The sequence below is a fragment of the Thalassophryne amazonica genome, chromosome 11 (genome assembly GCF_902500255.1).
Source record: "Thalassophryne amazonica chromosome 11, fThaAma1.1, whole genome shotgun sequence".
Taxonomy (NCBI): Eukaryota; Metazoa; Chordata; class Actinopteri; order Batrachoidiformes; family Batrachoididae; genus Thalassophryne; species Thalassophryne amazonica.
Window position 1 is genome coordinate 33,714,188 of NC_047113.1, and position 23,565 is coordinate 33,737,752.

General features: G+C 41.0%; 2 protein-coding genes across 3 annotated transcripts in view; one reads left to right on the forward strand and one right to left on the reverse strand.

Annotated features, from left to right (window-relative positions):
• Positions 1 to 2,972, reverse strand: part of rnf20 (ring finger protein 20, E3 ubiquitin protein ligase) — a 39,625-nt gene extending 36,653 nt beyond the window's left edge. For both annotated transcript variants that reach the window (XM_034181421.1, XM_034181422.1), the window contains exons 1-4: positions 2,867 to 2,972; positions 1,469 to 1,648; positions 287 to 355; positions 64 to 162 (exon numbers count right to left, since the gene is read on the reverse strand). In XM_034181421.1, coding sequence (XP_034037312.1) covers positions 64 to 162; positions 287 to 355; positions 1,469 to 1,639 — 339 coding nt within the window. In that variant the 5' untranslated portion in view covers positions 1,640 to 1,648; positions 2,867 to 2,972. The remainder of the gene's footprint in view (positions 1 to 63; positions 163 to 286; positions 356 to 1,468; positions 1,649 to 2,866) is intronic.
• Positions 2,973 to 8,689: 5,717 nt separating this feature from the next.
• aldob (aldolase b, fructose-bisphosphate) lies at positions 8,690 to 18,161 on the forward strand. Its single transcript, XM_034181533.1, has 9 exons — positions 8,690 to 8,825; positions 9,842 to 9,954; positions 10,049 to 10,260; positions 10,353 to 10,407; positions 11,068 to 11,228; positions 11,324 to 11,407; positions 11,500 to 11,674; positions 17,506 to 17,705; positions 17,934 to 18,161. The coding sequence occupies exons 2-9, from the start codon at positions 9,843 to 9,845 to the stop codon at positions 18,027 to 18,029; spliced, it is 1,095 nt and encodes a 364-aa protein (XP_034037424.1). The 5' UTR covers positions 8,690 to 8,825; position 9,842; the 3' UTR covers positions 18,030 to 18,161.
• The last annotated feature ends 5,404 nt before the right edge of the window (positions 18,162 to 23,565 follow it).

The window sequence follows — 23,565 nt, forward strand, 5'->3', positions numbered from 1 at the left end:
AGCCTGTAAATGGTCATCAAATGTAAATGATGTAAATCTAAGTCTGGTTAGTATCTGTTTAACCTGGTTCCAGTATCTATTCAGGATCAGCAGACTGGCGTCATCGGTGGCCTGACGGGTCTCCAGTCTCTCAATCCGCTCTCGCAATTCATCCTCAATCACCTGCACAGAAAAAAACACCCCCCCCCCCCAAAAAAAACCCATAGATAAAGAATTCGCAAAAACAATGCAGCTCACTATTTATGTTCTGGAAAAATGTTAATTTACCTTAATTTAACTAATTTACCTGTCTCTGATCCAGTGCTTCTCCCAGCTTTCGGTTCTTAGCCTGCAGAGCTTTGATGTCTTGTTCTTCCTGAAAAAGAAGTGATTATTACAGTTACACAGATGCTACACATGTAGTGTTAAATACAAATGTGTCTAACTGTTGGCAAATTCTCTGACAAACGCAAAGGGTAAAACAAAGTGGGATTTAGTATAAAGCAGGTTTATAGTTTTTCTGTAGTTTAGTCATGCCCAAAAACTGTTGCATCTTTGGTTTTACCAACAGTAGTGCTAACGGAGAAAATCTCTCGTTCTCGTTCTCCCTCAGGAAACTGGGAGAAGTGCTGCTCCAGATAGTTTGAAACTATGGCAGCACAAAATCAGATTATCATGGCATTTGTTCCTTATATTTTATAGAAGGCATGTTGTTGATTACCATTTATGCAGTTCTCAAAATATTCAGAAGAAACTGGTTTTAGAAGATTCACGTGTAGTATATCAGCCAAGGTAGCAGCTAGAAGAGTCAATGTCACACTGCAACACAAAGAATCTGTCTGTTGTAAAGATCAGGGTGCCGGTGTTTAAGTAGGCCATACATTTTAACTCAAAATGCCAATGGTTTGCCCAAATTCAGCACAACCTTAAACAGTTGCTTTAAAACAATGATCTTCACTCTGTTGTTCATATATTCTTTTCAATTTCACATAAATATAGAGGATGTGATATAGAGCTATTTTGTGTATGTGTTACATGTTTACAGCTGCTGTCTATACTGTATATGGTCCTGCCCATAGAGTGCTGACAGCTCCCGTGCACAACCATGCACTGAGCAGCAATACAAAAACATGCACAGAACTTTCTATTTGTATTTCTATTGCATAGAAAGACATATTCTCAGCATGCACCTTTAGTAAATCATGCGCATGTGCATTTGGAGAGGTTCTAGTGTTTGCGCACAATTTTCTGTGCTATTTTCTCTTTGGAAAGATGAAATCCTCAACACGCAACTTTAGTAAATTATGCGCATGTGCATTTGGAGAAGTTGTAGTGTTTGCGCACAATTTTACACACACCTTCCGTAATTCAGGCCCAGAGTAGCTGACTGGTCTGTGTTATAATGCTAAAACATAGAAATGCATTCTATGGTGATGACCTATTTGATTGACCCTTTGTGAAGATGGTGAAGTGGTCAAGGGTGACTTACAGAGTTGGAGACGCCTCCCAGCTTAATGACTGTTTCCACAGCTGTGCTCCCCCCAGCAGAGGCACTAACACTTGGACCTCCATCCTCTCCTTCGCGCTCCCGTCGTTTCTCTGGAGGGACGCCGGAGGATGAGGATCCACTGGGATCAGCAGGACGCTTCTGTCCCAACATCCCAGACTTCTGAAAAGAAAGCAGATGGCTGGATGTTTTGTGAAGATATTGTTAAGCTCCATACATGTATGATAAATGGACTGCATTCATATACTGCTTTTCCATCTATATCAGAAGCTCAAAGCGCTTTACAGTAATGCCTCACATTCACCCATTCACACACACTGACATCAGGGCGATTGATTGTCTGGCTGGGTTGATTTTCCAGCCAGACACGGGATTGAATCCTATGATCTCAAGCCCACTGCTTAACCACTACCTCCCTGGTTGTATGAGTATCATGGCTGGTAGATGCCTTTTCACTGCAGATCTTTCCTACCTGAGAGTAAAGTTCACACATTAAAAAAAAAAAAAAAAAATCACTAAGGTCCCTTGGGCAAGGTCCTTAATCCTCTAGTTGCTCCTGGTGTGTAGTGAGTATGGCAGCACCCTCGGGTGAATGTGAGGCTTTATCTGTAAAGCACTTTGAGGGTCTGATGCAGATGGAAAAGTGCTATATAAGTGCAGTCCATTTGCCATTTAATTTCATACACATTTCATGGAGACTTCCATTCTCATGCAACTAGACATGCAGGATATAGTCCTTTTTTTATACATAGAATAATGAGCACCTCAGCAAAGAAACTGTTTTTACTATGATGGAGCAGTGATATTCAATTTTCTGCCTTCTGATGTTCAATCCAGTAATTCTTTTAAAGAATTCAGGCTGAATGTTCAACATTTTAGAAGGGGAAGGGGAGGGTAAACACAACACTGATAATTGCTATGAACTGGTGATGCTTTCTGGCGCCTATTGTAATCCCAGCCACATCTGCATTATTTTAGCATCCCACTTGTACAGTATTTAAAATGGCTTTAGGACTTCATTGAAAAAGGAATATAGTGTCTGTAGATATTATACTGGACCTCTGTATGTGGACCCTCCTGAATAATATTTTCTTATTTATTATTTATTCATAATTATTTTATTATTATTACAAGAAGACGCACTGATGTGAAAGCTCGTCTGGACTGAACATTTAATTCGTTAAATGTGGAAGATATCTACATGAATGTCTTTACTGTAAAACATTGCTCGGCTAAGAAATCCGTAGGCTAATATTAGCTGCTCGCTAACGTTAGCGCTGCCTAAACACTGTTTATAAGCGGCAAAATTTAAATCAGGACCCTCCAAAGAATGCATTCGGATCATCATTTAATGTTGCCCACACACAACAAAACTCTTACCTCTTTATTCGAAGTGTTTTGTTTGTTTGTTTATGACTATTTACAAAATGTTTCTGAGGATGTTGATGTTGAGGCTACTTGCCTCTCGGAAACGGAAGAAGGGTTGGCGCAACAAAAATGAATGGTTAGAGCAGCCTTCAGGCGACAGCGCCCCCACCTGTCGTGGAGGAAATGCAAAACCTGTTTAGGGAGTAGGGTGTTTCTGCAGACACAAACTATTGGGTTTTATTGGATTTTTATTGTACAGTATTTATTTTATTTTATTTTTATGAAGCACTTTAATTGGCATCATGCTTACATCATCACACTTCATTTTACTTTAATTTTCTTTAGTTATTACTTAATGTTTTATTGATGGGAGTGGTGACCAAGTGGCTTGTGCACTTAACTTCAGTGTGAAGGCTCCTGGTTCAAACCCCACCCCTGGCACCTTTCTCCATGCATTGTGGAGTTGCGTCAGGAAGGGCATCTGGTGTAAATCTTGTGCCAAATCAACATGCAGAGCCACCTTGGATCCACTGTAGCAACCCCGAGTGAAAAACGAGGGAACAGCCAAAGGGGCCTACTATTACTTAATGTTTTATTGAATAATTTTATTATTTTTAAGACGAACACAACAGATGAAAAATAAGCATTGTGAAATAGCAGGTAATGCCTATAAACAAATTTGTTTAATTTGAACATAGTTGTTCTTAATTACCACTGACAAGAGAATTTGATCTCCTGTGTTTGCATGTTAGCAAGATATCTCAAAATTGAGCACATTACAGTAACTATAGGGTCATTACATTACTCCATCTGCCAGGCTCAGCAACTACAGGCACAAGGTTTCATGCTCAGGACATCAACCTATATGTTGTGTGTTGGGGGGGTGTGGCTGGACGTTTTGGTGTTCTTTTCTTTTCTTTGCTCTCCAGGTGGTATGCAAACTGATTTATTGTCTGTGGAGAAGGTGCTGGCAGAAGAGTCCTTCACCCTCATCAACATGATGTGCAGCACCTGTGGATGGTGCTCACGTGCAACCTTAAAGACTTTCAGCTGAAGCAGATAATGAGATGGCGTTCTGCATTTAAGTCATGTGTGATTCAAGCAGAATTGCCGGGAACTCGCCCTTGTGATGTTCGTTTGTGAGACGCTGAGGACCGCGCCTGGGTTTGACACATCGTGCCTGTGAAGGAGGAAGGGTGAGGGACACATGCTGTCAGCACACATCAGAGGTGATTAATTGTTTGACTAATTGTTAATAGTAACTTGGTATTTTGTTACGCAGTATATTTGAACTTTGATGAGAATTGTGCAGCTTGCTTCTCACTGCCGTGGCATGCGGACTGATGATCCTCCACCTGTTGTGAGAAGCTGCTCATTTACATAAAGCTTAAATACAGACCTGAATGTGTTGCTGATAGTGTGTGCCTTTTGAAGGATATTAGTTGTAGCTGCTGACTTACCTCACCTTTTCTATCCTTCGCAGAAAGTTGGTTTGTCGTGTCCACCTGGGGGGTGTTTGGCGGTGAACGTGGGTCCAGAAGCACCAGGCTTCGATCCTTTTGGGCGCTGGAGAGCATGCCATCCTTCACTCCGCCAGACTGACGCAGCTTTTGTTCGTACACTTTGTTATGCACCAAGGGGTGGAAAAATAAATTGTTTTGTTATTGGAACCGCTTTCTGGTTATTTTAGCGCTGGGTTTCGTCAGACGCAGGTCCGCTCCTCAACCCGCGTCGACACATAACACTATAACTGCATACTTGCTCTGCAGGCTTTTATTAAATACGAGGATGAGAACTGGCAGGGCTTCCTTTCAGCATTTTTGAATGAAAAGTGTTTAACTTGGTAGAATGGACTGCTCGTGAGAAATTGTGAAAATTCACACAGTCCCTATTGTGACCGTAGGACCTTCGTGCCCAGGACAGCGGTGGGATCAAACCCCAGACAGCTCACACTAAAGACCATTCCTCTACCAGGTCAGCCAAAGCGGAACTCCCCTTTGACCTGGTAGAGGAATGGTCTTTAGTGCGAGTCGTCCGGGTGCGATCCCACCGCTGTCCTGGCCACGAAGGTCCTATGGTCACAATCTGGCGTCATGACCAGGGTGTGGGTAGTCAAAGAACATGCTTAAATGCACCTGTGACTTCGAGACAAAGTCAAAAATGGTGGGGAGGTATGTATGTAGCGGGATGAAGGTCCCGGGTCCTGAATGAAAAGACATTCCCACTAGCTTGGCTAACAGGGAATTCCCCTTTGGCTGACCTGGTAGAGGAATGGTCTTTAGTGCGAGCCGTTCGGGTTCGATCTCACGAAGGTCCTACGGTCACACTATTAAATGGACCATATCCAGAATTCAAGTGTGTACGGTGCATCCGGAAAGTATTCACAGCTCTTCACTTTTTCCACATTTTGTTAAGTTAGCTTAACATTGCTCTTTAGCTCTGAACCAGAAGAACACCAAACAAACAGAACCAGCATTTCAACATTTTTTTAAATTTAATTAAATGGTTCTTTGGGTGACAAAACATTTTGTTTTCATTACAGTTTTTTTTTAATCTAAGCAAAAAGGACTCATCTCAGGGACAACAACGGCATTCTGAGCAGCAATATTTAAATGGACTTTGCTCACAGTTCAGAGTCTGTGTTGTGTAAAAGCTGTCAGACAATTGTTTGAGTTACAGATACAAGGGTTGCTGTCATGGTTTGATGGCAGTATCACAAATAACCCCAACAGGATTTGAACAATCAATATCACAGCTGTCCCAGCGACCCGACCCCGGATAAGTGGTTGAAGATGAGTGAGTTAATATCAGAGCTGTGTAATATTTGATGTATTATGCAAGCAATGTGACGCATGAAGTAGGACATGTGATAAATAGGGTTGTCAAATCCTTGTGGAGCAGGTGCCAAAATTCTAAATTCCAAAATTCTACACAAAATGCTCCATAATGACATGAAAAAAAGTTTTTTTTTTTTTAGATTTTTGCAAATTTATTAAAAATAATAAATAAATAAAAACACAACTAAGAAATCACAGGGGCAGGTGATGGTCTCTAGTAGTGGTTAAGCGTTGGGCTTGAGACCAGAGGATCCATGGTTCAAATCCCAGCCTGACTGGAAAATCACTAAGAGCCCTTGGCAAGGTCCTTAATCCACAAGTTGCTCCTGGTGTGTAGTGGGTGCCTTGCATGGCAGCAGTCTGACACCGGGGTGAATGTGAGGCATTGATGTGTAAAGTGCTTAGAGCGTCTGATGCAGATGGAAAAGAGCTATATAAATGCAGTCCATTTCAACTAAGAAATCACATGTACATAAGTCACAGCCTTTTCCATGAAGGTCAAAATTGAGCTCAGGTGCTTCCTGTTTCCACTGCTTATCCTTGAGATGTTTCTACAGCTTAATTGGAGGACTGTTATGGATTGGATGCGGGTTTGAAGCCCGACCCAGAGTTTGACCAGACCCAAACGTAACAGAAGCAGAGAAGGAGGGAGTGAATAACTGAGATTTAATAACACACAGTGAGCAGAATAAATTATAATGTCAAACGGTCTGTGGAGTGGAGGACACGGCCCGCTCCAGGCAGTTGAACAGCAGGAAGCCACAGTGTCAATTGGACCAGGAGAAGAGCCGGCACCAGGTGACCGCGACGGAGCTGAATCTCTGAGGAGGAGGAGAGACTGAGGTGAGTCCAAACACTCTATAACGCCAACAGATTTACACAGCAAAAACTTTCAGGCAAAATTTAGGATCAGGCATCTCACCGGCAGGTGCAGAACAGAAAGTTCCAACTGCAAGCTGCGGGTAGAAGCTGATCAAACAAATTTCATAGCAGCTCAAACAGATAGATGCGAGGGAACGCCAAATTTGCAGGCTCTAATAATGAGAGTAAGAGAACCTGAATTACCTCAGGAAGTGTGCTGTCTGACGGCAGACCTCAAGGATTCCTCAGCAATTTCTCCTCTTTACCAGAGACATAATCGTCAACCACGAGTCGGCTTCAGCATCCATGTAACATCATCAGATCTCAAAATGTCAAGATGTCAAGTCTCTGGCAATGAACAACTGCATAATCAGGCTTTAAATGCAGCAGCTCCTGATCAGGAGAAAACGAGCTGCAGGTGTGGTTCCTGATCAAGGGAAAACGAGCTGCAGGTGTGGTTCCTGATCAAGGGAAAACGAGCTGCAGGTGAGGTCTCCAGATGCTCAGCTCTGCTCACGCGCCACCTGGTGGGAAACACAGAAAACACAGCCAGCCAAACAGCCCAGTCCATGACAAGGACATTATTTGGACATTATTTGGAAAGGCACATACCTGTCGACATATAAGGTCCCACAGTTGACAGTGCATGTCAGAGCACAAACCAAGCAAGTCAAAGGAATTGTCTGTGAAAGAATACATGAGGGTGCATCAACAAAGTATTGAGCAAAGAGTGCAAATACTTATGTGCATGTGATTTGTTAGTTTTTTTTTATTTTCAATAAATTTGCAAAACTTACATTTTTTTTCATGTTGTCATTATGGGGTGTTGTGAGTAGAATTTTGAGGGGGTTTCTGTGTAGGCTCTCAGATGTCCAGGTGGTTTCCATAGTAGAGAAGCTTGAATCTTCGACTGGACTGGGTTGCTTGACACAAGGATGTTTCGCTTCAAATCGCAGAAGCTTCCTCAGCTAAAATTCTTGCTCTGGTAGTCTGACTTCTGTCTGACCCTTTTTGAGAAGAACAAACAGAAGCCACAAAAGCTGGAGTTTTAAACCTAACCAGACGCCTCCTACCGAGAGGCAGACTGCTATTGGCTAGTGACTAGAGAGGGGTGAAAGAGGCATTCTATGTGAAACAGTTGAAACCCAGCCTTAACCGGGGAGAGGGTCTGAGACACGCTTTGTCCCCTGCTTTGGGGTACTCAGAGCAAAGCAGTTTCAGTCTTTTGTTCATGGTAATGACTCATTCACGCCATCAGGAGAGGCATCAGTCCCATCGTTAGGAGGGACAGCTACCCTGTCATTAGGAGGGTGCTAACTAGAGCACAATAGGTGCTAATTAAAGCAATTGTTTAGTCACTAGCCAATAGCAGTCTGCCTCTCGGTAGGATGCGTCTGCGGCTTCTGTTTGTTCTTCTCTACAAGGGTCAGACAGAAGTCAGACTACCAGAGCAAGAATTTTAGCTGAGGAAGCTTCTGTGATTTGAAGCGAAACGTCCTCGCGTCAAGCAACCCAGTCCAGTCGAAGATTCAAGTTTCTCTACAATTTTGAGGGGGATAAAACAAATTTGCTCCATTTTGGAATAAGGCTGTAACATAAAAAATGTAAAAAAAAAAAGTGAAGAGCTGTCAATACTTTCTAGATGCACTGTGGATCTGTTATGGCTGAAAGACAATCATCAACACTTAAATTTCTTGATTGATGATATGGCGGACTGTACAAAAAAAGCGAAGCACTGTGAATACTTTCAGCAACAAGTACACTTACACTTGCTGCTGCAGAAATGAGACAAGATATACATGAAATGATATCACCCTGCACTCTTCCTGCTCAACTATAAAACCTGACTTGCAACATTGCAGCCTCACATGACTCTTGCCTTTTGTCAGCAGTTTCTTAACAGTGTGCCAATAAACAAGAGTGGCATGGACACAAAATTTGATTTTCTAACTGGTTTCACACACTCATCACGTCAACCTGCAGGTTTGGACCGTTTTTACGTGAATTCTCAAGTTCAATGATTGAAGTTCATTGATTCCAGGCCCCTATCACACACATCCGCACACATGTACACTCTGGCTGCCTGGACCAATCACGTGGCTGAAGCTCGCGCTGCCCAACGGTCACATCACTAGCTCCTCCTCCGCTGCGCCAAACGTGCAATAAAAAGCACTTTGTGCGCGGTTTCGGTCTTCTCGTTCTACAGTCACTTCTGGGTGGCACTTATTTTTTTTGACACTTCTTTTGTCGGCGCTGTTTACCACAAACTAAAAGTAAGTCGTCTTTTCCGTAGTTGCAGAGTGTTTTATGCGCTTTTTTCCTGATCACGCTGGTGCGTGTTTGGATGTTTTATGTTTGAACTTCAGCAGAAAGATTGTTTTCTTTCAGGCTGGAGAATGTGGACCTGCAGGAAAAAAAAGCACAGTCTGCTTATAATCAGTAATTATATAGGTGTATTTTAATTATTATTTCTTTTTGTTTATATTTATTATCTCTTATTTTGTTTCTTTTATAACCAATTCTTGGCTGGACAGCCTTACATTCTGTCTATGTCTATTTTATATTGCTTCTTTTAAATTCTTTGTATATTTACGTCCGCTAAGGATGACATAAAATCGTCACCGTTTTATTATTTGTCTGTCTGCCTGTTATCAGGATTACTTTAAAAGTACTGCATGGATTTTGATGACATTTTCACCACAGATAGATATTAGGCTTTGGAAGACTCCACTGAAGATTGGAGGTGATCTGGATTCTGGATCAAGATTTCATTTTATCTAGGCTTTGAAGGATTATGTCAAAGCTACTTCATGGATTCTCACCAAATTTGCACCACACATAGACATTAGGTCACGGAAGAGTCCACTGAAGTTTGGAGGTGATCCAGATCCGGAAGTCTCGGATTGCTCTTGTTTTGTGTGTGGTGTTGTGTAAATAAACTTCTAACTTTCTTAAAACCAACTTTTGACAAAAAATAAAACAAATAAGTCATTAAAGCTGACATTTTATGTGTGTGATTTTTATCCCAGATGGAATTGGTCAAGTCTCTAAAGAGAATGTCAAGTTAAACTCTAAGCTCAGGCAACGCCCCTCCACGTGTTGTGTATCAGATCAGTTTAAGGCTAAAGTTCAAACCTGGAAGCCAAATATTTACAGAGGTGATTCGGGAGGGGGGGGGGGGGTCTCAGTGAGAGCATAGTCCTCAGTCTGATGGAGCTTAGTTTGACATAATGGTGAAAAAAAGATCTTTCTTCAAGTCACCTGTGGAAAAATCTTCTTCCTTCTCCAGGATGACTCATCAGTTCCCATCACTTTCTCCGGAGCAGAAGAAGGAGCTCTCGGAGATTGCTCAGAGGATTGTGGCACCCGGAAAAGGCATCTTGGCTGCAGATGAATCAACAGGTGTGTTCACAAAGCTCCAAGTGCAAAGGTGAGCAGTGAGTGTGAAGTACATATCTGGAATGACTTCTGTGTCCCATTTTATTTTTCCCACAAGGCACCATGGGAAAGCGCCTTCAGAAAATCAATGTGGAGAACACGGAGGAGAACCGCCGCATGTTCCGTGACATCCTTTTCTCCTGTGATGCCTCTATAAGTGAAAGTGTGGGAGGGATCATTTTCTTCCACGAGACGCTCTACCAGAAATCGAATGATGGCAAGCTTTTCCCTCAGCTCATCAAGGAAAAGGGGATTGTTGTTGGCATTAAGGTGAAGTTGGGCTGAATCCTCAACAGATGGGCCTTTGGATCTTGCACAGGTTGACATTTAAGGCGTTTCTACTGTTTTTTTTTCTGTTTCAGGTGGACAAGGGCACAGCTGGTCTGAATGGAACTGATGGGGAGACCACCACACAAGGTGAATAGTCATGTTTACTAAGACTGTCATGTGAGATTTATTATTGATGAAAAGCCCCCCTCGCTCAGTTGATAGATAATTCCGTTGATCGCCTGACCATAACCTTTAAAAACGAGCGTTGTGACACTGGGCCTGTGACTCAGTTTGGGGCTGCATCCTTTGAAGGCTGCGTTCTACAAAGAGCTGGCCTTCTTAGACTGTGGAAATTGAGCCAACCGTTTTGAATTGAGACTGTCTAGCCCGTTTTGCTTACCCCACCCTAACCTCTGTCGCCTAGCAACCTTGACAGCTGCACATGACAATCTAGTTTTGTGGGCGTAACCTTACTTTAGTCATCAAATGCTTATTTATGCTTATAAAAATGACTTATTTCTAATTATACATATTGAGCTCAAAAGTGTTTAATTGTCCATCCATTTTGTCTTGGGGTGGGGGGAGATCATGTAGAAACTCATCAGGTTGTTTGAACTGTGAAGGATACACCTGCTGTATCCTTCATTTTCAGGGGAAAGACTGCTGCATTCCAAGGAGCCTTTGACATGAGACAGCCTCGTCGCCCCATTAAGACATATGCAGTCTTCGATGGATGTGGCCCCTGAATTGAGATGCAGCCAATAGCAGGACATACTTCTCTTACGCGGTATTCCACTATGCTAACAGGTCTTGATGGCCTGTCGGAGCGTTGTGCCCAGTACAAGAAGGATGGTTGTGACTTTGCCAAGTGGAGGTGTGTGCTTAAGATCTCAGATAATTGTCCATCTGCTCTCGCCATCGCCGAGAATGCAAACGTCCTTGCCAGATATGCCAGTATCTGCCAGCAGGTGGGCTTCTGTTGCCACAGAAATCACTGAATTTAATTGGCAATATGTTGGTTGTAACTTTTATTATATTTTATAATGCATTTGCACTCCACCAGAATGGTCTTGTGCCCATTGTGGAGCCAGAGATTCTGCCCGATGGAGACCATGACCTGCAGCGTTGCCAGTATGTCACAGAAAAGGTTGGTTCAAAATGTCTGTCATTTTTGCGTGAACACGACAGCGACCTTTTATTTTTAAGGATTCGTAATCACTGTTCAGCCTTAATTTTTAGGTCCTGGCTGCCGTGTACAAAGCTCTGTCTGATCACCATGTGTACCTGGAGGGAACCCTGCTAAAACCTAACATGGTCACTGCTGGACACTCCTGCACCAAGAAGTACACGCCTCAGGAAGTGGGCATGGCTACAGTGACGGCCTTGAGACGCACTGTTCCTGCTGCTGTACCCGGTGGGTATTTTGCGATGATGTCAGTTGACTTTATTAAAACTGTTTGGAAGACTAAGATAATGTACGTCATTGGAGAGACTGCCAGTGGAAGGATTTAGGCTTATCAAAAAGATGAAGTTCTTGTTGCAACAAATGAAGGGAAAGGAGGCGCCTGACGAACCTTGTGACCTTGACAATTTGCCAGCTGCACCTACAGATGCAATGCAGTCAGTAGACTTGATACATTTTTGATCAGACAATCAAATTACACACAAGCAAGACAAGATCTAGGGGGGAAAAGCGCATTCAAGGTTAAAGTGTGTGACATCAGTGCACATGTGAAGGAGGTAAGATAACGATGGCATGTTTATGTGAATGAGAGTAGTGTGGGATGAAGATACTAGAAAATTGGAAAACGGAAGGCTAAAGTGTGTAGTGAAGGATATGCAGTTTAGGAACAGACAGACTGAGGAAGACGGAGAATAAAAATCTGCAGTAGCAATGTTTGTCAATGGGGTTGGTTCAAATTATACCAGAGGTTATGTTGACAATTTGATTTTTAAGGAGTAAGTCTTACGTAGGCCCCGAGGCACATCGGTGCTGGTCATCGATTTCTATTTACTCACTAGATGGAGGACTGGGGCGATCCGCTCATTCGCTGATTGTTGCCAGAGTGCCGCCATCTTGGTTAGCGTCTAACAACCAGACATAAATAGAAATCAGTGTGGGCATGATCAGTGTTTTCAAGAGAGTTTCACCATAAATCTGCATTTTCCATGCTGTTACTGTGCTGTTACATTTATTCAAACTCAGTCCCACATTTGTACAGACAACATTTGTCAGTACAAATACAGAAGGGGATTAGACAATTTATATAATAGACTTTAATGAATTTGTTAGTCCCAGTTCAGATGTTGTGAAGAAATATAGAAAATGCTACCATCAGTTTGTCAAACACATATCTGCTACGACACGAGATACAAGTCTGATTGTTAATTAATTTCATTATGAAGTTAAGTTGACGGGAAATAATCAGGGGTGAAAGTAAGAGCTTCACACGCTCGCGTCCTATTAAAGATATTAATATTAAAGACTGCTCTTAACCCACCTGTGATGCTGCTTTTGCACAGCGCTTCTCTGAAAATTTCATATAAAATAAATAAAATGAAACAGCCACGCCAGCCAGGGTGAAAGTAAAATTATTCAAACATTTCTGGACCAAGTTGAAAGAAATCTGAAAACACTAAAGTGGAATATGGAGTATATCATAGAAAAAAATAATCTCATTTGTGTATATTCTTATATAGAATATATATAATGTCAAAGTGACTGTGACCCACCAAATTGAGAGACAAAACATTTCCATTCTATGAATTTGCTCTTACAGAATATCTCAGGATGGAAAACCTAATGTGAAGAAAAAAAACGACACTAATTAAAAAGGGATAATTTGAGATTTTTCATTTCATTTCATTTATTTAGCACAAATGAAAATCACAATAGAACGAGAATAAAAACCTTGTACATACATACACACACACACACACACATATATATATATATATATATAAAAACACGAGATTGTAATGAAGAAAAAGAAACATTATAAATACGAGGGCTGTCAATAAAGTATAGGTCCTTTTATTTTTTTCAAAAACTATATGGATTTCATTCATATGTTTTTACGTCAGACATGCTTGAACCCTCGTGCGCATGCGTGAGTTTTTCCACGCCTGTCGGTGACGTCATCTGCCTGTGAGCACTCCTTGTGGGAGGAGTCGTCCAGCCCCTCGTCGGAATTCCTTTGTCTGAGAAGTTGCTGAGAGACTGGCGCTTTGTTTGATCAAATTTTTTTCTAAACCTGTGAGGCACATCGAAGTGGACACGGTTCGAAAAATTAAGCTGGTTTTCGGTGAAAATTTTAACGGCTGATGAGAGATTTTGAGGTGATACTGTCGCTTTAAGGACTTCAAAATCTCTCATCAGCCGTTAAAATTTTCACCGAAAACCATCTTAATTTTTCGAACTGTATCCACTTCGATACACAACATATCAAATATCACAACAATACACAAAAGAATTAAATAAATTCGTGAAGTATAAGATGTTTGAATCAGTTAAAACCAGGTAAATATATAAACATTATAAATACTCATACAGGAGCTTTGCTTTTAATCCACTTTTATATCTGTACAAGGTGATGGGTTGATTTAGAAGATGTACAGTATTATTCCAAAGATTAACACCATGATATCTAATATGATGCTGATAAGGAGTCGTTCTATGCAAAAATAAATGCAAATATGAGGTCTGCCTCGTTGGATAATTATGAATTTGATGGTTATGCACAAAATAATATTTAATAAAAAAGGCCAATTTATGAATGTGAGACTTCTAATTGTATCGCTAAAGGAATGGTGAGCTATTTATCACAGCATTCAGGCAGTAAAACTGAGGTCATGACTTTACAGAATACAGATTGACACAAAAAATAAATAATTTTCTAACCTTTATTCAGCAATTTTAGTCATTTCCCCACATCATTAATATTACATAAAATACTCACTTATGAAAGCTCGCTGCACAATCCTTTGTCAGCTTGTCGCTGCACAAAATGGCATTTTCAGATCACTTTAACCCAAGTTTAAATTAGCGCATCATTAATTTCTATTTAATCTAATGCCTGATGATGCGTAATAATGCTAAGCAAGATGGCGACTGCCTGGCAATAGCTCAGAGGCTGCATCCGCCATCTAGTGGATTAAATAGAAATCGATGGTGCTGGTGCTTATCCCTGGATTCCTTAGTGTAAAGTGGGTTGAGAGTCTATAACGTGTAACGGATACAAGTCTGTTACAGGTTATTTCAACAGCCAATGCCAGTGTCCGTTCACTGCTGGATGGATTGCGGCAATGCAGATGAAGTTTCTTGTCTTGTCCAAGGACACAAAGGGGTAGTGTTACGATGAACTGTGCTTCAGTTGAACGTATCCTGATATTTCTGCAAAACCATAAACAGTGGCTGAACTTGTCTGCTAGTATTGCCATTATGAGCCTTTGTCGTTTTATCAAACAGGGTACCTGGGGTAGAAGTCTCTTGGTTTTTACATACAGTAGTGTTCAGAATAATAGTAGTGCTATGTGACTAAAAAGATTAATCCAGGTTTTGTGCATATTTCTTATTGTTACATGGGAAACAAGGTACCATTAGATTCAGTACATTCTCACAAATCCAACAAGACCAAGCATTCATGATATGCACACTCGTAAGGCTATGAAATTGGGCTATTAGTATAAAAAAGTAGAAAAGGGGGTGTTCACAATAATAGTAGCATATGCTGTTGACACTACAAACTCAAAACTATTATGTTCAAACTGCTTTTTATTTTAGCAATCCTGTGAATCATTAAACTAGTACAATATTTAGTTGTATTACCACAGTTTTTCATGATTTCTTCACATCTGCGAGGCATTAATTTTGTTGGTTTGGAACCAAGATTTTGCTGGTTTACTAGTGTGCTTGGGGTCATTGTCTTGTTGAAACACCCATTTCAAGGGCATGTCCTATTCAGCATAAGGCAACATGACCTCTTCAAGTATTTTGACATATCCAGACGGATCCATGATGCCTGGTATGCGATATATAGGCCCAACACCATAGTAGGAGAAACATGCCCATATCATGATGCTTGCACCACCATGCTTCACTGTCTTCACTGTGAACTGTGGCTTGAATTCAGAAATTGTGGGTCATCTCACAAACTGTCTGTGGCCCTTGGACCCAAAAAGAACAATTTTACTCTCATCAGTCCACAAAATATTCCTCCATTTCTCTTTAGGCCAGTTGATGTGTTCTTTGGCAAATTGTAACCTCTTCTGCATGTCTTTTATTTAACAGAGGGACTTTGCGGGGGATTCTTGCAAATAAATTAGCTTCACACAGGCGTCTTCTAACTGTCACAGCACTTATAGGTAACTCCAGACTGTCTTTGATCATCCTGGAGCTGATCAGTGGGTGAGCCTTTGCCATTCTGGTTATTCTTCTATCCAATTTGATGGCTGTTTTCCATTTTCTTTCACACATCTCTGGATTTTGTGGTCGATTTTAAAGCATTGTGTCATGTCCCGGCCGTTTCCAGGCTTCAGCCCATATGTCCCTTCTTCATTTAGTTCTGTTCCTTTGGCATCAGCCTCGTTTTGTTAATTACCTTTTTCTTCATGTGGGGTTTTTTTCCATGTTCTGATTTTTGCTTAGTCACTTTCTTCCTTTGTTACTTTTCACCTCAGTTATGTCTTAGTCTTGTTTTGTTATTGCCTCTTTCTTCACGTTTATTCAATGTTCTCATATTGCTTTGTCACTTTCTTTGTTACTTTACAGCTATGTTTTAGTTCCATTCTAGTTTATCCACAGTCTGTTTTTATGTTTCAGCATTTAGTGTTTGTTTGCTTATGTTACTGTTCTCTCTTCTGTTAAGTATTTGGGTATTTTTGGTTTTGGTTTTCAGTTTTTTCTTGTAGTTCTTCTGTCTGTTCTTAGTAGGTTTATTGTATTAATTCCCATGATTCACTTATCACGTTCCTGTATGCTTTTCAGTTGTGTTCAAGTTAGGGTGGTTTTCTTTGTACTATCTCTTATTGTCATGTTTGTATCTAATCACCTTTCTCTTGCTCCTGCTTGTCAGTCTCTCATTGTTTCCACAGTCTTTTCCGGATCACTGCACTCTGTTCCACACCTGCACTTTGTCCTCTCAGTCAGCCACGCCCCTTCATCTGTCATTCTCTTGCCCATTTGTCACCGCCCTTCTGCATCATTGGCCTCTTAGCTGTCACCTGACCACGCCCCCCTTTCCAGGCCTTTCCTCCTCCACGTGCACCTCATTTCCTGATTAACACCTGTCCCTATTTAACCTGCGTCTGTTCACTTCTTCCCCGCTCGTTCGTTGATTCACTCACTTACCAGCCTCTTGTGTCGTTCGTGTTTTGCCTAGCCTTGTTTTTGGACTCTGTTTTGTGTTCTGGATCCTGTTTTTTGCCTCTGCTCTGACATACCTGTTTGCTCGTGTTTTGACCTTGCTTGTTCTTTGGACCACGTCTTTTGCTTAATCCTTGTCAAGTACTTTTGCTCCGTGGACTGCCTTGCTGTTAACGATCCCTAGCCTGAATAAACCACCCTTTAAGTATATTTCCTTTTGTCGAGCCTGCATTTGTGTCCTGCCCTCGTCCAGTCCTGACACATTGGAGATCATTGTAGATGAACAGCCTATAATTTTTGCACCTGCGTATAAGTTTTCCCCTCTCCAATCAACTTTTTAATCAAACTACACTGTTCTTCTGAACAATGTCTTGAACGTCCCATTTTCCTCAGGCTTTCAAAGAGAAAAGCATGTTCAACAGGTGCTGGCTTCATCCTTAAATAGGGGACACCTGATTCACACCTGTTTGTTCCACAAAATTGACGAACTCACTGAGTGAATGCCGCACTGCTGTTATTGTGAACACCCCCTTTTGTACTTTCTTTTTTTACTAATAGCCCAATTTCATAGCCTTAAGAGTGTGCATATCATGAATGCTTGGTCTTGTTGGATTTGTGAGAATCTACTGAGTCTAGTGGTACCTTGTTTCCCATGTAACAATAAGAAATATACTCAAAACCTGGATTAATCTTTTTAGTCACATAGCACTACTATTATTCTGAACACTACTTTATTTATGAGGGTGTTTTTCGGATTAATATGATGTATACGCTTGAAAATATGGTGTAGATGGCTATATTGTCTGGTGAGACAAAGACATTGTTCAATGTTGTGACGTTGACGTACAGAGGTAGATTACTCTGTTCTTGTGCCATTCTAGGCATTTGCTTCCTGTCTGGAGGCCAAAGTGAGGAGGAAGCCTCCCTCAACCTGAATGCAATCAACCAGGTTCCACCCCATCGCCCCTGGAAGTTGAGCTTCTCTTATGGCCGTGCACTCCAGGCCTCTGCTCTTGCAGCCTGGCAAGGCAAAAAAGAAAACAAGAAAGCTGCACAAGAAGCTTTCTGCAAGAGAGCCAAGGTAAGGCTGAATGAACTGGATGAGTAATAATATAGAGAAAATAATGCATCAAGTGAATTTTATGCTTCGTATCTCGCCAAAACCAAACTTTCATCAACTGGTAGATGATTAATACTTAAGCTTTGCTGCTGTCTGTCTTTACTCATGTGGCTCAAGAAATGTGGGTAATCATTAATGTTAAGTATAGACTTTGCCCTAACTCCTGTTTTTCTTTGTTGTTTTAAACAGATCAATGGTCTTGCTGCAAAAGGCGAATATAAGCCCACTGGTGCAGCTGATGATGCCTCCAGTCAGTCTCTGTACACCGCCAGCTATGTCTACTAAATACTGTGAACATTAAAATACTGTGGACCAAAAAAATGACGCAGCAGGTGCCTTTTAATGTTTTATCTTGTAACACAAATGTTAAATGACAGTTTACTTTTGGAAGACTGGAAATAAATGTAATGAACAAAAAAGTTTGTGTTCTAGTTTTTAGGTGAGTGTGATTTTTGGAAAGAGGAATGTCTGAGTGCCACAACAATTTTAACTTGACGCATTTGATCTATGTGTGTTTATTAAGAATACATGTCTGGATTATTATTTATTTTTTAAAAGCAGATGTACACCTATGTGGTCTGTGCTTATAACATCAAGGTGAAACTTTGTACACAAGTTCACCTCACTGAGACCTTGCCGAGTGACTTTATGTGTTTCTCCAGGTCAAAGTACAGTTGTCAGGAAGAACATTTGGTGTAAAACCTATCTCAACATACAGGGCATCCAAAAAGGTCACAGCACCACTTTTTCCACATTGTGTTGTGTTACAGCCTTATTCCAAATTGTAGTAACTTAATTTTTTTCCCCTCAAATGTCTACTCACAACAACCCATAATGACAACATGAAAAAAAAGGTTTTGGTTTTTTTTTTTAAATTATTTTTGCAAATTAAAAAAAAAACAATCACGTGTACATAACCATTCATACCCTTTGCTCAATACTTTGTTGATGCACCTTTGGCAGTAAACACATCCTAAAGTCTTTTTGAATATGATTCCCAATCTTGGTGCGCCTATCTTTGGGCAATTATTTTTCCATTCCTCTTTGCAGCACCTCTCAAGCTCCATCAGGTTGGATGGGGAGCATCGGTACACAGCCATTTTCAGATCTCTCCAGAGAAGTTCGATCGAATTCAGGTCTGGGCTCTGGCTGGGCCACTAAAGGGCATTCACGGCTGTTCTGAAGCCACTCCTTTGACACCTTGGCTGTGTGTTTATGGTCGTTGTTCTGCTGAAAGATGAACCATCACCCCAGTCAGAGGTCAAGCATGATCTGGACCAGGTTTGCATCCAAGATGTCTCTGTAGTCTGTACATCACTGCATTCATGCACTGTCAACTGTCAGACCTTTATATGTAGACAGGTGTGTGTGCCTTTTCAAATCATGTCCAATCAACTGAATTTATCCCAGGTAGACTCCAGTTAAGCTGTAGAAACATCTCAATGATCAGTGGAAACAGGATGCACCTGAGCTCAATTTTGAGCTTCATGGAAAAGGCTGTGAATACTTAAGTACATGATTTCTTAGTTTTGTTTTTTTTTTTTTTTTTAAGTTTTTAATAAATTTGCAAAAATCTAAAAAAAAAAAAAAAAAAAAAAAAAAAAACTTTTTTCACATTGTTGTTATGGGGTATTGTGTGCAGAATTTTGAGGGGAAAAAAATTCATCCATTTTGGAATAAGGCTGTAACATACAAAAATGTAGAAAAAGTGCAGCGCTGTCAATACGTTCTAGATGCACTGTGGATCTGTTGTGGCTGAAAGACAATCATCAACACTTAAATTTCTTGATTGATGATATGGTGGACTGTACACAATCTGCAGTAGAAAATTGTCCATGTATATTTGTCAACACAGATAGTGCTGGATTAACCTCTGCGTTGTGTATGTCTCTACTTCTCTGTTGCTTCACTCTTGGGACACAAACGCTCTTCAGCATGGGAGGCTGGCACTCTGACCACAAGGCTAAAACCCAGGCTCTGGCCACCGTGGCCAGAGAGTCCTTTAGCTGTCAAGAAGTGAGGTTTACTGAGTACCACATGCACAGTGATGCCTGCTGGCCTCTGTCACACTGGTCTGCAGTTGATCACCAGTCTGGACATCATTTACAACCAAACTGTTTTGTGCGTGCGCCTATAGGCTTGTGTGTATAGTCTTTGAATGCTCAATAGCTCCACCTGGACAAGGTTGAAACTGCAATCTATAGCACAAAATAACACGTGAATAAGAGAATCACAGGACAGCATTTACCTAAACACTGAACAAAAATACAAATGCAACACTTTTGTTTTTGCTCCCATTTTTCATGAGCTGAACTCAGATCTAAAACGTTTTCTATATACACAAAAACCCTATTTCTCTCAAATAATGTTCACAAAACTGTCCAAATCTGTTAGTGAGCATTTCTTCTTTGCCAAAATAATCTATCCCACCTCACAGGTGTGTGCCATATCAAGATGCTGATTAGAGAGCATGATTATTGCTCAGGTGTGCCTTAGGCTGGCCACATTAAAAGGCCACTCTGAAATGTGCAATTTTCCTATATTGGGGGGTCTGGGGTTATCAAAAAACCAGTCAGTATCTGGTGTGACCACCATTTCCCTCATGCATTGCAACACATCTCCTTCACATAGAGTTGCAGACGCCATCAAATGTGAGCATTTGCCCACTCAAGTTGGTTACGACGTCGAACTGCAGTCGGGTCGAGACCCCGATGAGGAGGACGAGCATGGAGATGAGCTTTCCTGAGACGGTTTCTGACAGTTTGTGCAGAACGTCTTTGGTTCTACAAACCGATTGTTGCAGCACCAGTCTGGGTGGCTGGTCTCTGATGGTCTTGGAGGTGAACATGCTGGTTGTGGAGGACTTGGGCTGGTGTGGTTACATGTGATCTGTGGTTGTGAGGCCAGTTGCATATACTGCCAAATTTTCTGGAACGCCTTTGGAGAGGGCTTATGGTAGAGAAATGAACATTCAATTAATGGCCAACAGCTCTGGTGGACAATCCTGCAGTCAGCATGACAATTGCACGCTCCCTCAAAAAGTGCAGCATCTGTTGCATTGCACTTCACACAGAAAGGAACTGGGCATAGGTGCACTGAAACTCCAAACGTTCTTTCTGGGAGTGCTAACCACTGTGTATGTGTGTGTGTGTGTGTGTGTGTGTGTGTGTAAGGCCTAAGAAGTTTTAAAATAATTGGTGGAGGATTTTGTTTAACAAATATAAATTCTGCATGTCAAAGTAAAGGGGCAGCACGGTGACTTAGTGGTTAGCACTGTTGCCTCACAGCGAGAAGGTCATGGGTTCAATTTCCACCTGTGGCCTTTCTGTGTGGAGTTTGCATGTTCTCCCCGTGTTTGCGTGGGTTTCCTCCGGGTGCTCCAGTTTCCTCCCACATCCAAAGACATGCGAGTTAGGTGGAGTGGAATCTTTAAATTGTCCATAAGTGTGCGAGTGGGTGTGAATGTGTTTGTCTGTTTGTGGCCCTGTGACAGACTGGCATCCTGTCCTGGGTGTACCCCGCCTCACGCTCAATGACTGCTGGGATAGGCTCCAGCCCCACTGCGACCCTTGATTGGACTAAGCGGTTGAAGATGTGTGTGTGTGTGTGTATATATGTCAAAGTAAAGAGAATACAAAACCTCTATATCATCACTGTTCCATATTCATATCGTTTAAGATTTCCAACTGAATGTTGAATGATTATCAAGTGCAGTATCTTCTTGTTCTATATTATAATAGCCAAGAGGCCTCTGTTGTGTGCATGTGTGTGCGTGCGTGTGTATGGCTTCAATCACGCAAAAACCGGGGAGAGCTGACATTTGCCATTTGGTATGCTTCTGTATTTTCGGTTAAGGATGAATGCTGCCAAAATGAAAAGTTGATAGGACAAATATTTTTGGAGAAATTAGCAATTTTAACTAACAATAAACAATGGATGCTGTGCTGCAATGCACTATGGGAATGCAGGGTTTTGAGGTTTTAAATGTTGTTATTGTGGTTTATATTAGTTTAACAGTGTTGTTACTGTTATTAATTTATTGCGTTTTTGTAGTTCAATTGATTTAGTCAGTTTAGTGAAGTGTTATGTTGCTCTTACCATGAGTGAGTTAAGGCTCATGTTGGTACCATGATTGAAATGTGTAGTGCTTTTAATGTCTTTAGCCACCGTCTTTTTTTTTTTGTCAAATTAAAAGTAACTGCTTATAGCAGATGTGCGTGCGTGCGAGTGAGCGACTTTGGTTACAGACAAACTGTGTCAGTCACAGACAAACCAAATTTGCCATTTGGTATATTTATGCATTTTGGGTCAAGGATGAACGCTGCAAAAACAGAAGGTTGATAGGACTAATATTTTTGGAAAACTATGGATATGAGCTAACAACACTGAACAATGGATGTTTCTAACTACTTCCTGGATTCACACGCCAATCCAACACAGAGTGTTAAGTCATCTTTATATTAAAAGTGTGAGTGCGGTGAGTGATTTTTTTTTAGTAAGTTTAATGTAATTACATAAGACATTAAAACGTTAAAATGTTAAAAATACATGGGTGACACAAGAAAGTGAAAACATTTGTTTCCATTGTGGTCAATTTAAAAATAAAATGACAAAATAGAAGCAAAAATAAAATAATAATAATACTAGCGTGTATATGATAAGAACATAAACAATTTAGAAATACATTAAGACAGTAAATTAACATAAAAAAATTACAGTTCCTCTTCTAAAAATTGTTGAGGTCTAAGGTCCTAAAAACATTCTGGACTCACATGCCATTCCAAATCATTATACAAGCTTTGCTTTATTTATTATCACCATTGAAAAATGTCACGTACGAGGTCTATTAGAAAAGTATCCGACCTTATTATTTTTTTCAAAAACCATATGGATTTGAATCACATGTGATTACATCAGACATACATACCCTCGTGGGCATGCAAGAGTTTTTTCACGCCTGTCGGTTACGTCATTCGCCTGTGGGCAGTCTTTGAGTGAGGAGTTGCCCACCCTCTCGTCGATTTTTTCATTGTTTAGGAATGGCTCAGAGACTGCCGCTTTGTTTGATCAAAATTTTTTCAAAAATGTAAGGCACAACTGAGTGGACACCATTCGATAAATTCAGCTGGTTTTCGGTAAAAATTTTAACGGCTGATGAGAGATTTTGGTCTGGTAGTGTCGCCGTAAGGACGGCCCACGGCGCCTGACGGCGATCTGCGCTTCGAGGCGGCAGCGTCTCCAGAAAAAATGTTGATAAAGCAACGCGCGCCATCTCGAGCAGCGTGTGAAACAAAGGAATTCAGCCGAGAGGGTGGGACCACATCTCACTCAAGGCCTGCCCACAGGGAAATGACGTCACCGACACGCGTGAAAAAACTCACGCATGCGCACGAGGGTTCAAGCATGATTGGTGTAATCGCACGTCATTCAAATCCATATAGTTAAAAAAAAATAAAAGGGTCGGTTTATTATCTAATAGACCTCGTACCTATTTTATAAACATTACCTAATCTAGAGCCCGTGGATCCGCACAGACAACATGCTACTATACATGAAGGTTGCTGTTGCTCATTCTTTGTGTCGTTGAGGATCAGTCATTTTAAGCTGACAAGTTTTCACAAATTCTAAATTCAAGTTGAGGTGATCTTTTGGAACTGTTTGTCAGTGGATTTGCTGTAGGTTGATGATATGGAGAAAAATGTAAAAGATACATTTGAATTGAATCTAAATTGCTGCTGCTATGTGTCTTTAACATTGGCTTTTAATACAAAAATCACTTTAATACATAGAAGGGAAAAATTAAATAAGGATACAATTAAAT